This window comes from Nicotiana tabacum, chromosome 15, assembly GCF_000715075.1.
Source record: "Nicotiana tabacum cultivar K326 chromosome 15, ASM71507v2, whole genome shotgun sequence".
NCBI lineage: Eukaryota > Viridiplantae > Streptophyta > Magnoliopsida > Solanales > Solanaceae > Nicotiana > Nicotiana tabacum.
Window position 1 is genome coordinate 84,209,562 of NC_134094.1, and position 15,588 is coordinate 84,225,149.

The 15,588-nt window shown below is 36.8% G+C and overlaps 1 protein-coding gene across 1 annotated transcript; it reads right to left on the reverse strand.

The window, feature by feature from the left end:
- Positions 1–5,126: 5,126 nt before the first annotated feature.
- Positions 5,127–15,185, reverse strand: LOC107811698 (DNA-directed RNA polymerase III subunit 2). Its single transcript, XM_075230930.1, has 8 exons — positions 15,147–15,185; positions 10,410–10,502; positions 8,301–10,081; positions 8,117–8,197; positions 7,438–7,542; positions 7,274–7,354; positions 5,616–7,179; positions 5,127–5,536 (listed from the first exon to the last, which is right to left on the reverse strand). The coding sequence occupies exons 3-7, from the start codon at positions 9,999–10,001 to the stop codon at positions 5,680–5,682; spliced, it is 3,468 nt and encodes a 1,155-aa protein (XP_075087031.1). The 5' UTR covers positions 10,002–10,081; positions 10,410–10,502; positions 15,147–15,185; the 3' UTR covers positions 5,127–5,536; positions 5,616–5,679.
- Between the last annotated feature and the right edge of the window lie 403 nt (positions 15,186–15,588).

Here is a 15,588-nt window from a genome sequence, read left to right on the forward strand (position 1 = left end):
ACTTCAGGCCTGTATACCTGAAGTTACCCGAAAAGTGGGTATGCTTACAATTTTATTTTGCAAAGTGGGTATAGGTTAAAATGTGATCCAAAAACTGGGTATAGATGCAAATCCTCCAAGGAAAACATGGAGTGTATAATTAGTTGTTACCTATATACTAACAATTTGAAAACTATTTACTCATGAAATCACATTTATAAGACATGAGGATTTTGGGAACATCAATTCTATGAGCGAGGTTAGCCAACATACGTTAAAATATCCCAAAGGAGCTCAGCTTCTTCATTCCCAAGTCACTTAGTAAGAATTTTAATCTATACAACACAATAGGTAGAAGAAATTAATCCCCCAATTCCAACATTCAACTATACTCAATTTACAATTACACAATGTGCCTCCGCAAGATGAGAGCTTTTCCTCCACTCAACTGGCAGCTTCTGTTTTTGCCTACGCAAGGCTGTGTATCCTACACATGGATAAATCCCTAAAGATTCAACTCTCCTTCTAAGCTCCAATCTACTTCCTTGAGCTCAAACTAATCAATATTATGCTAGTGAAATTGCAGGGTTTTATATTCTCCCCACTTAGAAACATTCGGCCTGAATGTTGAAACTTAGCCCTTGTTACGCATGAAATGGAGCTTTACACGTTAAGCACATGCCAAACTCCATAAGACCCTCAAATTTCACTAACTCCTTTTTTTCAGAAAAATTTGCCAGAGTTCCTTTGTACTAAGGCCTATCAACCTGCCAGCAAACAAAAGAAACCACACCAAGAAACATTTGTACTAGCCCTATAAAGCATCATAGTAATGTACACCACTAAGCATCTCATCCTTTCCTTCTCCATATCATCAACTGGCATAAATTCTCCAAGCCATGGATAGACACTAATACATGAACTCATACATAGAGTAAATAACAACAACAACAACAACAACAACAACAACAACAACTAATAATAATAATAATAATAATAATAATAATATATAAGACAAGAAAATTCTAATTCTCTTTATATACTTCCATCTTGTTCATGAAGCAAATGAGGATATCTTTTTTCATGTCTTCTTCCGCTTCTCAAATTGCCTCTTTGACATGTTAATTTCTCCATAATACCTTAACGGAGGCAATTTCCTTAGTTTTCAATTTCAGAACTTGCCTATTAAGAATAGCAATAGGAACTTCTTTGTAAGTCGAGCCTTCATTAATTTCAATAGTCTTTGTAGGTAAAATGAGGGACAGGTCACCTATCAGTTTTTTTTCAACATAGACACATGGAACACGAAATGTACGGAAGACAACTCTTGAGGCAATTCAAGTCTATAGGCTACTTGGCCAATATTTTTCGATATTCTATAGGAGTTAATTTTTCCTTCTTCTAAACATTACACTTTTCATGGGAGAAACTTTCAAGAACACCCAATCATCTTCTTTGGACTCCAAATCTCTTCGTCGAATATCTCAATAGGACTTTTGGCGATATTGAGCGGTCTTTAATCGATCTTTGATTATTTTCACTTTTTTCATAGCTTGGTGAACAAGGTCGGGACCTAACAATTCCGCCTCACCAACTTCGAACCACCCAACAGGAGATCTACACCTCCTCCTATACAAAGCTTCGAAGGGAGCCATTTGAATGCTCGCGTGATAGCTATTATTTTAAGCAAATCAATAAGTGGCAAGTGATCATCCCAACTATCTTTGAAATCAAAAACACATGCTCACAACATAAACTTGAATGGCTGAATTGTCAGAATGGAAAGCTATGCTAAGGTTGACTTGAGTACACAAGCTCTTTTGAAACTTTTGTCAGAAGTTAGCTATATATTGTGTACCTCTATTAGAGATAAACTAGGGTACTGTACAACCTGACTATTTTTTTTTATGTACAACTAAGCTTACTGTTCTACAGTGTCAGTAGTCTTCACGGGTAAAAGGTATGTTGACTTCGTAAGTCGATCAATAATCACCCAAATTGAATCAAACTTACGAAACAAGCACGGTAGACCTACTACAAAGTCCATTTGATCACTTCCCACTTCCAAGTCGGGATCTCTATGTTCTAAGCTAAGCCTCCAGACCTTTGGTGCTCGGCTTTAACTTGTTGGTAATTTGGACACCTAGCCATAAAGTCAGCTATATTATTCTTCATGTCATTCTACCAATAAATCTCCTTGAGATCATGATATATTTTTGTGGAACCCAGATGTATAGAGTTCCTCGAGCTGTGTGCCTTAGTCATGATTCTCTCTCTAAGCCCATCAACATTAGGAACACATAATCGACCTTGGTACCTCACCGTACCAACATTTACCCCTAGTGCAAAGGTCGTAGTCTTGTTCTTGTGAATTTCTTCCTTCAATTTCACCAAATAATCATATTGCTTTTCCTTTATCTCTACCACTAGAGAAGAATCAACCCTATTTTGCACAACCACACTACCTTGATCGGAGTCCATGAGTCGAACTTCCAAACTTGCTAATCGATGGACCTCTTTCACTATTGGTCTTTTCGATTCATCCAAGTAAGCCAAACACCCCATTAACCTCCGGCTGAGAGCATCGGCTACAGTGTTAGCCTTTCCCGGGTGATAGAAAATGTTGATATCGTAATCTTTGAGTAGCTCAAACCATCTTCTTTGCCTCAAATTCAACTCTCTTTGCTTAAAGATGTATTGGAGACGTTTGTGGTCCTTGAATATATGAATATGAACACCCTACAAATGATGACGCTAAATCTTCAATGCAAAAACCACCACTGCAAACTCCAAATCATGAGTCGAATAATTCTTTTAGTGGTTTTTAAGTTTCCTGGAAGAATAAGTAACAACCTTATCATTTTGCATTAGGTTACATCTCAAACCTATTCCCGATGCATCACAATATACCACAAATCCACCCGAACCAACTGGTAAGGTCAACACCAGTGTTGTGGTCAAAAAGCTCTTCTCACAAGCATTCGACTATTGAAACTTGGCTGCCTTTTGGGTTAACTTGGTCAATGGAGAAGTAAGAAAGGAAAAACCTTCTACAAACCTCCTATAATAATCGTCCAAACCCAAAAAACTACGAATCTTCGTTGGCGTTGTAAGTCTTGGGCAATTCTTCGCGGCTTCTATCTTTTGCGGATCAACTTTAATCCCTTCACTAGATATCGCGTGGCCCAAGAAAGACACAGACTCAAGCCAAAACTCACTTTGAAAATCTTGCATACAACTCATTATCCTTAAGTGTTTGCAAGGTCTCTTTAAGATGGTTAGAATGATCATCTCGACTCCGTGAGTACACAAGAATATCATCAATGAACACTATCATGGACATGTCGAGGAAAGGCTTGAAAGCTCGATTCAAAAGATCCATGAATGCTGCTGGAGCATTTGTTAACCCGAAGGACATCACCATAAATTCAAAGTGTTCATATCGAGTTCTAAAGCCATCTTCAGGTATCTTTCTCTCTTATCTTCAACTAGTGATATCTCAATCTCAAGTCAATCTTGGAGAAGTACTTAGCACTTTGTAAGTGATCAAATAAGTCATCAATTCTCGGCAATGGGTACTTGTTCTTGATTGTGACTTTGTTGAGCTACCGATAGTCGATACACATTCTCAATGAACCATATTTCTTCCTCACAAAGAGAACCGATGCACCCCTAAGGTTAAACACTCGACTGTATGAAGATCTTCTCTAGAAGATCCTTCAATTGTTCCTTCAATTCTTTCAACTCGGTTGGGGTCATTCTATAAGACGGAATAGATATAGGTTGAGTGTCTAGCAAGACATCGATCCCAAAATCAATTGTGCAATTTTTTCATATAGGAATTTTTTCCAATTTTTAACATCCGGACTTAGTCCTCCTCCCCAAACGCGATCACAATTCACTTTCTTGGGCTTCTACTCTAACCTTAAAGCTCTAAATCATCCATTTTAGCTCCACAATTGCTTCCTAACATGGAATCACCTCCTACAAAGCATAATACACGTAATAAGTGCAAATTATCGTTATTTAATTAAGCTCAAACACTAATAAAGTACAGTAATTAGAGTGCAAAATATAGATAAAATACGGGTTCCTAGCCTAACATTAGGTATAAACAAAATTTAAAGGAAAAGAGTGCAAGATCAAAGTGATATTATTTTTGTGAAAATAAATATAAACCTTTAAAAGAGAAAATTAAGAGGCTACAATTATTTTTCTTAATGAAGTTTTTTTGTACTTTCATGTTAATCAAACGATTTTTAAAGAGAGATAGAATTAAATAATTTTAATTATAGACAGAACGAACAATCAAAATTGTATATTAATCTTTATAGAAGAGTAAATCATTGCTAAAATTTTATACTTTGTGTATACTAATTATTTGAATCTTTTCTCAAAATCGGCTAAACCTTAACGTTGTAATATTGGAAAAAACATACACAGACTCACACAAAAAGGCAAGAGTCTAAGTCAAGATAAGAGTAATTACTATGGGTGTATTTGGATATGAGTCAAGTTGCTCTCCTGAGTAATCTATGGACGATGATGAAAGTGGAGGGAAGGGAGTATTATTTCACTTCCGGTGATGACAAGCTTCTCCATTGTCTGACATGGATCCCATCTTAAATTAAATTTTAATATTCATAATTTGAAAGGCCAGAAGAAAATTAAAAAGATGGGAGAAGAAGAAGGCTATTGATGATTAGAGTATCGACTTTACAACTATTTTCCCGTTTTTGTACATGAATTTATATAGTAAAAGAGCTCTGAATGAACCGTATTTAAGCAAAGACTTAATTCATAAAAATATAAAAAGTGAAGTTAAGACAAAAAGATGAAGATCGAATATGGGGATGGATAACTTGGTATAATGGAAGAATTTAAACAGGCTATTAGTATAATATGATTAGTCAAACACAAACTACTTCTCAACAAAGTACTTTTGAAAAGCAATTTCTCAAACTAAGTTGATTTTTGAAGCTTAACAGGCTATAACAAGGTAGCAGACAGCTTGGCTAAAGTTGCAGCAGATGAGCAGGATACCAGGAACTATATTTCTCCGAAGGAATTTGCTCGCTAGAACACTAAACATGATAAAACTGAAGTGTCTCAAAAAAGACAACAGCTAATCACAAGAACAGAAAAGAGACCAACGAAAACTTTCATACTCCCTTCGTTTCAATTTAAATGATACTTTCCTTATTAGTCTGTTTCAATAAGAATGATACATTTCTATATTAAGAAACAATTTAACTTAAAACTTTTATAGACATACAAATATCTTGGCCCCACAAAGTTTTTGCACTTTAAGCTTTTAACACTGCATATTTCAAAAGGCTTTTTTTCGTTAAACTTTGTTCCAAGTCAAACTACATGATCTAAATTGGAACCGAAATGTATGAAATAGTAAGCATCGATAGTCTCAAAACCAGCCAAATAAACGTTAACAAGAGTTCTTTTCTGCTGCACATCAAACAATTTCCCATTAAAGCAGAGAATTGCCTCCTTTCTCCAGTCTCATGTTTCACCGAACGAGCAAGAACCTTTTTGTCTCTCCCTGCAAAAAAGGAGGGAATAGTAATAAGCACAAATAATTGAAAGCAATTACATTTAGTAGCCAAAAAAAAAACAATTACATTGATCTGGCTATGGAACCATCAGTTAGGAAGCATCATTTTCCAAGTACAAATGACACTACAATCAGGCTTCTGCTAGTTTTAATCGCGGGACAATGTTCATTGATTGGAGCTCCTGGATTAGGAGCTTGCAAGCATAAGGCAACTTCATTGTAGATATATTTTCCCCGTTCTTGCACATAGAGCAAATGCCAGTCTTAAGCTTGTAGTTGTAATATCCCAATAAACCACATTTTCGACAAACCTGAACCTCAAAGGGATCGCTGGAAATCATCAAGCGCTCGTATATTAACATACTTGCACCATATGCAATCAAGCAATCACGTTCCATTTCTCCCACACGTAAACCTCCATTTCTGCTCCTCCCTTCGGTAGGTTGTCTTGTGATCATAACACGAGGCCCACTCCCGCGAGCATGCATTTTATCTAGGACCATGTGTTTCAGTTTTTGGTAATATATTGGCCCCATGAAGATGTATGCTTGTAGTGGCATACCGGTTATCCCTGAATAAATAAAGTCCTTGCCATTGTAGCTAAAGCCGTGCTTTACCAGAGTCTCACTGATTGTGTCAACTGTGTCTGCATGACCACTGGGTTCTCCGAAAGCACTGCCGTAATGAAACCTACCACATGAAACGCCAGCTTTACTTCCAAGAAGCTCTATCATCTTTCCCACTGTCATTCGGCTTGGAAATCCATGAGGATTCATAATAAGATCAGGGCAAATGCCACGTTCAGAAAATGGAAAATCTTCCTGCTGTACAATGGTGCCACACACTCCTTTCTGCCCATGTCTACTACTGAACTTGTCACCAATCTCAGGCCTGCGGGTATGACGGATCATAAATTTGATGCATAAATTGTTGTTCTTATCAGAGTGAAGAGCTACCCTATCAACAACAGGCGTCTCCCCTTCAGGACCTTTATAAGTTTGTCTACTAGGCTTATATGCGCTATCCGGCAAGCTCATAGGAGACGAGACTGGTGTCCTCGTGACTGTAGGGGACTCCTTGTTGATATAGATATCATGGGGTCTAATAATTTCTCCTGGAGAAGCTAGTCCATCTTCATCCAGAATCTGCATCCTCTCAGCTTCATATCCTTGACGCTGTGGTTTAATTATTCTATCTGATGTGTTGTTCTCATACTTCAGACATGTGGCTGAGTACTTCTTCATCACTATGCAACGCCCAAAACCTCGATCCAAAGAAGACTTGTTCATTACTATTGCATCCTCAATGTCATACCCACTATAACTCATCACAGCAACAGTGGCATTCTGCCCAGCCCCTAGTTTATCATAACCAACCAGCTCTATCGTTCTTGTAGTCAGTAAAGGGCGTTGAGGATACACCAAAAGGTAGATCAATGTGTCCATCCGACTCAACTGATTATAGGCAATGTTTCCCATAGCTTGCTTACCCATCGCACACTGATAGGTATTCCTAGGGGACTGATTGTGATGAGGATAAGGTATCAAACCAGCACAAACACCTAAGATTGTAAAAGGCTCAATCTCAATATGTGTTGTCTCTGGCGTAGCCTCCTTCTCGTATAGAGCAATCTGAAAAACATGCATTTGCGCAGTCAGTACTAGTGTAAATAATACTATAATCAATACACTACCAGAATGCACTCCTCATTTGCTTGACACAAACCAATGAGTTGTTCTCCTCGTTGACATCAAGATATTCTATCAAACCATCCTTTAGAAAGCTGTCGAAGTTGCGCACACCATCCTACAAAGAATAAATTTTCAAATCAGATGCAGAACTGACATAAAACATACAGCTCCGAAGTAAGATCCAGGTAAGATGAGTACCCTCAACTCTTTCATATGTTGTTCCTTGATTCTGGAAACACCTTTGTCAGCAATAACAAGTGGACGACAAACACGTCCACCATCTGAGGCGATGTAGACAGAGCGCTGCAAGAGATAATGAATCACCAGAAAATTCCAAATGATAAAAGCAAAGAGGGAAAATGTAAATATTTTGCCAACAGCATCACTATGGTGGAGTAATGCTACCATAAAAACTATCAGAGATATAGGAATTATCTATATGGCTCCTGATACAGAAGGAACCATTTTCTCCCAGACCTTGGAATATCTATGTTTTGGAAAATTAACAGAATTTAATTAAATCCAAAGACATGGGATCTCCTATTCTCGGAAAGATTTCACCAGCTGATCGGTTTCAGCCTCTCAAATTTCAATATTCTCATTTTACAGTAAAACAAGCAAATGATACCTTAGTGGACATCTATTCATCTTTCCTTCCATTAGTATGAAAAGTAAGACTTCATTTAAAATATATAGTTGCCATGTTCCCTTAGATTTAAGTGCCAAAAGACACCAAGAAAGCCTTTGGTCCCTGAATGCAATCTTCACCCTGATACAGCTTGAACTAAAAGGGATTTCAACACCAATATAGGTAGTTTTAACAAGTGACAAAACCAACACTAGGACGACGATGCAAAAGAACAAACTGTCAAATTACCTGCTTTTCATTCACAAAGATGCTTATAAACTCCCCAATTTTACCAGCCCTCCGTAGCTTCCTCATTGCATTAGCAAATCGCTGATTGAAGAGCAGATTATTGGTGAAAAGTGGACAACAAGCCTATGTTCAAAAACAGATACAGGAAAAAACCATTGCTGTTCCACTTCTCGCAAGAACATACCTGTGGACTCCTGTGCTTGCCTAGAATAAGTCCATTTAATATGATGAGATAGGAACTTGGCATGTGAAGTTCTTCTGCTGAAAGTTGTTCCAAGTCCTCAACACCCAAGCAGTAGCACAGAGAAATAATAGGGTGCTCATCCTCATCTGTCGTAACATGAGTCATCAATGCCAGGTTTTTCACCAATCCACAAGCTTCACCTTCCGGGGTGTCACAAGGGCAGAGCATCCCCCACTGGCTTGGTTGCAGTGCTCTAGGACCACTAACTTTTCTAGACTTCTCAAACTGTGGCGAGATCTTTGTCATGTGGCCCAATGATCCAATGTATGATAACCGAGCAACAACCTGAGTCATGCCTTTCCTGTGCATCCTAAATCGTTTTACATCCCAGTTGCCTGTAGAAAGGGTTCTCTCCATGCCCACAGTAATACTATCTTTGGCTATGAATGGAGAAATGTCCAAACGGCTGGAGCGACTGGGCCTTGCTAGAAGGGCATCAACTGTCTTCCTAGCTTCATCATTCATCGTCTTGAACAAATCCTCAAAAAGGAGAGATAACAGCTGACCGGAGAGCTCCAGTCGTTTGTTCCCAACATAGTCCTTGTCATCCATAGCATCCTTGTTTAGGATTGCTTCCATCATGCGCCTCATCATTACTGCAACATATATGCATTTTTTGCGGAAATTGTGTTGATGTACAGGAACATTTGCAAGAAATATGTCACGAAGAATACTTAAAGCTCGCGCTCCCTTCTCAACTGGACCAGCAGAATATGAAGACATTTTCAGCATCTTATCACTCTCGAGGAACTCCAATGCCTGTTGTTGCGTATACACCTTGAGATCTGCACACTCCTCGATTGATGGCAAAAGCAGAGCACTAAACCGAGGATCTCTTCCTATCATTTGCACAACCTCTTGATCGCTCTCCATACCCATGGCCTTCATGACAATCATGATGGGGACCTTGGTTTTGAACATATTCAACTCCAAGTACACCTTTTCTTTCTCCATTTTTACAATTGTTTTGCTTTTTGTTTTTTCTGTGCTGCTGGTAACAGATGCTTGCACACACCCTTTTTTATCGGTATCAATGATTATTCTGTTCTTCGAGAGCTGCTCCTGAATCAGAATTACCTTCTCAGTCCCTTTGATGACAAAATAACCTCCGGGATCAAGTGGGCATTCTCCAAGTTTTGCTAGTTCTTCTTCATCCTTCCCATATAGCACACAGCAACAACTTCTAAGCATAACCGGCATCCTTCCAATGGTAACATTCTTCTTTGTTTGCACTGATATCTGGCCATGACTTCCCGTTGTGTATTCGATATCGACATAAATTGGAGCCGCATAGGTAAGGTCACACAGCCGACATTTCTGTGGATTTAGTTTCTCCGTTACGCCATCAACCATAATTGATGGTTCACCAATATGAACATCATTGTACTTAAGATAAATGTTAGGGTCCAGTATCGATCTAATCTCCTTATTCGCTTGGACGATCTTCTTTATTTCCGTCTTGACAAAGTAATTGAAGGAGTCTAAGTGTTGCTTCACCAATCCTCTCACCTTCAAGAATTCTGGAACAAGCTGATACTTGTCCACCAAATTCTTAATAGGAGATGCAAGGTACTGCTTGTCAATTCCGTGGCTCAAGTCATTTGTCGGATTGGACATGGTGGAATCATCTCCCATACCCATTGCCAATCAATTTTCCAGCAAAAGAAAACCAGAAACAGAAAGAATCCAAATTGAAACAAAGCAAGATGATCCGTTTCACCCTGCAACAACAAACAATGGGCACGATTAAACATAAATATACAAATAGAACTATTAACTATCACTAGCAGCTTTATCCAAGAAAAATAAGGAAAGATGCAGTTATACGAGTGACAAATTTTCTGCTTTATTACAACATATTACTATTTCAAGACCTAATTTTTTGAAAGATAAAAAACTCTTTCTTTCATGCCAGCCTTAAAGCAATCAATTTACGACAATGAAGAATCAAAACATCAGCAAAAATTAGTGATTTTTCTGTATATTTACATAAAAAACTCAAAACCCTAAGATTGAAACAATGGAAACATAGAGGGAAAGGAGGCTTACGATTTCCAAATCCCCTACTTCAGAGCTCTGTTCGAAGGGTTTAACGGAGGCCAGCAAAAGTGAAGCTAAAAGAGAGAGGGTCTTGGGGAAAAACTAGGGCTGTATTTTGTCCCGGGCCCGGGCCTTAGTGGGCCTAACGGGCCGGGCCTCGCGGTCCCGGGCTTCGTGGTCCCGGGCTCTGGCGGTCCCGGGCCTGGCGGTCCCGGTCTTCGTGGGCCTAATGGGTGGAACCGGCCCGTGACGGGCCTAAGCCCACATGGTCCTGTGCTTAACGGGCCGGGCTCGTGGGCTTCGCGGGCCTAGCGGGTTTTTTTTTTTTTTTTTAAAGACAATTTCTTGTAGTATCATGGCTATATTAATATGTAGTATATATGTATATCTAATTATTAAAGTGCTTGACGAAAAAGAAAATAACAAAACAATAGTAAAACACTAAATTGTCATGCATAAATATCACTTCTTGATATTATATTGTATCTTATGTATATATATTCTCTTATATATTTTCTTTTAGTATATATATTGTATCTTATGTATATATTGTAGCTTATAAATATATTTTCTTGTAGTATATATATTGTATATTATGTATATATTGTAGCATAATATATTTTCTTGTAGTATATTATATTGTATCTTATGTATATATATTCTCTTATATATTTTCTTGTAGTATATATATTGTATATTATGTATATATTGTAGCATAATATATTTTCTTGTAGTATATATATTGTATCTTATGTATATATATTCTCTTATATATTTTCTTGTAGTATATATATTGTATATTATGTATATATTGTAGCTTATAAATATATTTTCTTGTAGTATATATATTGTATATTATGTATATATTGTAGCATAATATATTTGCTTGTAGTATATTATATTGTATCTTATGTATATATATTCTCTTATATATTTGCTTGTAGTATATTATATTGTATCTTATGTATATATATTCTCTTATATATTTTCTTGTAGTATATATATTGTATCTTATGTATATATTGTAGCTTATAAATATATTTTCTTGTAGTATATATATTGTATATTATGTATATATTGTAGCATAATATATTTTCTTGTAGTATATTATATTGTATCTTATGTATATATATTCTCTTATATATTTTCTTGTAGTATATATATTGTATATTATGTATATATTGTAGCATAATATATTTTCTTGTAGTATATTATATTGTATCTTATGTATATATATTCTCTTATATATTTTCTTGTAGTATATATATTGTATCTTATGTATATATTGTATCTTATAAATATATTTTCTTGTAGTATATATATTGTATATTATGTATATATTGTAGCATATAAATAATTCTAAGTATAGACAAAGAAATATTGCGAAAAGAAGCTCATGGGTAGAAGCAATAAATTTTATTACCAAAAAATGACATATCTTTCTTAGTCATCCTTCCCCCAATGGAATGAGCACAACAAGGTACTAATACCACCATTAGAAGGAAAAAAACTAAGGAAGATGTGCCAAAATACAAGTTACATATTATTCTATGTATTATCTCTAACAAATCTCATAAATCCTTCAAGGTTCGGAGGAGGTTGCGTTGGTGGTGGTGGAAAAGAAGCTTGTTCATCACCACTTCCGGGCGAAGCCGAATCCTCCGTAAGTTCCGCTATCATTTCTTCATAAGCTTCATCTATCGCCGGTTGTGCTTCTGCAATTCCAAAGTTTCTTCTTTCCGAGCGGATCCAATCTCTAAACAATACTGATTTTTCCAAGCTATCCCTCATAGACGCTCTATGATCACCTATTTGCAGTCTTGCTTGACTGAAAGCGCTCTCTGATGCAACAGTTGAAGCTTGAATTGATAAAATATCCCGAGCCATCCTTGCAAGAACAGGAAAATGTTTTTCCCTTGCCTTCCACCATTCCAAAAGATCAAAAGAGCCGTCTGGATTCTCCTTTTCAAGTCCCTGAGACAAATAAACTTGAAGCTCATTTAGATGTGAAGTTTCATCATAATTTTCACCTTGAGACCCCCTGAACTCCGTCCAAGATTTAAGAGCTTTTAAGCCCGCAACTCTTTTAGAGGATTGTGAGCTAGACGAAGTAGGGGTTGGAATAGTTGGCCTAGCATGCTCTAAGGCAAGTTGATAAGCATTATAAACTGTTTGAGCGTTAATCTTAATTGAAGCTTTTGCATCTGCAAGTGTCGCAATTTCCTCATTTGAAAGATCTAAAGCCTTATAAATATTTGAATACCAAAAATGAGGACCTCCCAATTTCATTGTAGGATTTAGCATTGCAGCAAGACCATAAATAGGAGGGATAGGAAAAAAATATTTTTTAAACTTTTGTTTCATTTCATTTATAGCAAGTTCATAAATATCCCCACCCTCACTAAATTCAACAAACAAATCAGATAGTGCTGCAATATAAACTAAACAGTTTGAAATAGTAGGATAATATTGCCCAGAAAATGCATTTGTTGCAATTTGAAAATGTTCTAAAAAATCTAAAAGAATTTTAACATTAGTCCAATCTTGAGTGGTAAGCATTTCATCATCATCTTCACCACCTACCCGAGAATTAAACGTTGCATTAATTGGGTTTCTATATTCATATGCTACTACTAAACTTTCGTACATACAATTCCATCTAGTCGGGCAAGGTTTAGGAACCTTTCTTTCTCTAAGGCCATATTCATCACATTTTTTAAAATACTCTCTAAGTCTACTTCTACGGTTTGAATAAAAAAGCCAATTAAGAGCCATTCTAACCTTTTCAATTTCTATGTTTAATATTCGCATACCATCACCGACAATTAAATGATAAATATGACAAATACATCTAACATGGAAAATATTAGTAAATGCAGGATTTAGTGTTGTTGTAAGCATGCCTATAGCACTGGTGTTACTAGAAGCATTATCCATTGAAATTGCCATTATTTTATCGCTAAAGCAAAAATATCTACAAATATCTGCAACAGTGTTAGCTATAAATTTACCTGTGTGACGCGAATTAATTATTCTATATGCAATTATGCGTTTTTGCATTATCCATTCTTCATCTATCCAATGACTTGTAACAGTTAGGTAATCACAATCATTACCACTTCTACCAATATCAGTAGTAATAGAAATCCGATTAGGTATATGAGTAAATAAATAACGCAAATATTGTTCATATTCATGTTTGAATTTATAAATATCACTCTTAACTGTTGCGCGAGGCCAACCTTTATAAGTAGGATTAAACACTCTTCTAATATAATGAACCCAATTAGGATTAGAAGCAAAAGTATAAGGTAAGCACATAACAGTAATCATCTTTGCTAATTCTTCACGATCTCTATTTGGATCGTAATATAAAATACCTCCAGTGACAGTGTTAATTCCTGGTTGAACTAGATTTGAACCTGTACTAGGGTTAATCGCAGAATCTACACTTGTCCCCTCTAGATGCGCTTTCATTTGAAAAAATCTAGCCTTATCTCTAGGGTGTGTTTTTATGTGCCTAGTCAAACTACCTGTGCCGCTACGGTCTCCTACATATTTATGCGACATTAATTTCCCACAAGTTTTACACTTAGCCTTATTTTTTTCTCTTACTTGAGTAAAAAAATTCCAAACTAATGATGTTTCTAAGCGTTTAGCAGGTTCTCTATTAAAAGTAGGAGTTTCTACAGGTGGGTCGACCGGTGCATCACTTGGGTTATTAAGAGGACTAGTAGGTGTATCATCTAAATCCGGTGCTTGAGTTTCATCATCATCCTCATTTTCCTCATTATTTTCTAAGATGGTTTCATTAGGATAAAGAGCATTCATAATTTCATCATCTAATCTATCACCTGGTGCAACATTATGATAAAATTCACTATCGGTAAATTGAAAACAAGGGTGATCACTATCAAGAATTACGGAAGGAGGAGGACGTCTAGGTTGGCGACTACTTTCAACTTGCTTATCTTTTCTAGGTCGGGGAGCCGGGGGAAGGGTAGTTGGTTGGCCACTACTTTCACCGGTTTTATCTTTTCCTTTACCAAACATTTTTTTCAAAGTAAATGCCATATTAATTATAATTATGCAAACTAAACCACACAAAAATATATTATAAAAACGTAAGAGTTGAAACGAGTTTACCGGATTGCCGAACAACTTCTTGAAAATTGAAAATCGTTGAACACTTGAAAACTTCAATTCAACAACTTCACAATTTTTCACGAAATTTCAACAATAAATTAAGTAATTGTAGTAGAGAGATTGAGAGAGATTGAGAGATATTGAGAGATATTGATGAATTGGTGAATAAAAATGAAAGAATGAGGGGGTATTTATAGTTGAGAAATGGGGAAAAGTGTAATTATATAAAGTTTGGGGTTAAAATAAAGTTTGGGGGCCAAATGGCCATTTTTTTAACTTAAAAAACGGTCATATTTTCAGCCCAAACGGCTAGATTTTAAATATGGCCGTTTGATTTTTTTTTTTTTTTTTTTTTTTTTTTTAAAATAGCCGTTGGGCCCGCCAGGCCCGCCAGGACCGGCCCAGGCCCGCCTGCCGGTCCCGGGCCAAACGGTCCCGGGCTCGTGGGCTCAACCATGGAGACCAGCCCGTGACGGGCTCAGAGGCCCACCAAGACCGGCCCACCCAGGACCGGCCCACCAGGCCCACCAGGCCCGTTAGGACCGCGGGCCCGGTCCGGTCCGGTTCAGGCCCGGCCCACCGAGCAGCATTAGGAAAAACAGAGGAAAGTTTTCCCACTTATGTTTTTTTTTTTAGCAGAAAGAAGAATATGGCAGAATCAAATTAATTATTTAATTCTGTAGGCCGTATACCATACAAGTTTTGAGAGAAATTAAGTATTTTACCAAAAATAAAAATATATTTTGACAAATATGTTGTTGTTATAAAATAAAGACAGTAAAATAACGACAAGTATAGAGAGAAACTGATATATTATTCAAACTTATGTATATAATGAACTGAATTCTCATCTATTTATAGAAGAAAGGAAGTTGTTGTGTAAGCTGCTACTGCAAGCTGCTGTGTAAGCTGCTTGTAAGTTGTTGTGTAAGCTGCTACTCTAAGCTGTTGTCCCAGATATAAATAATCTTCTACCATGTGTAATATTTATCCATAACGGAGTACCGAAAGGATAAGCTTCTTCATGAGCCTTATTTCCAAT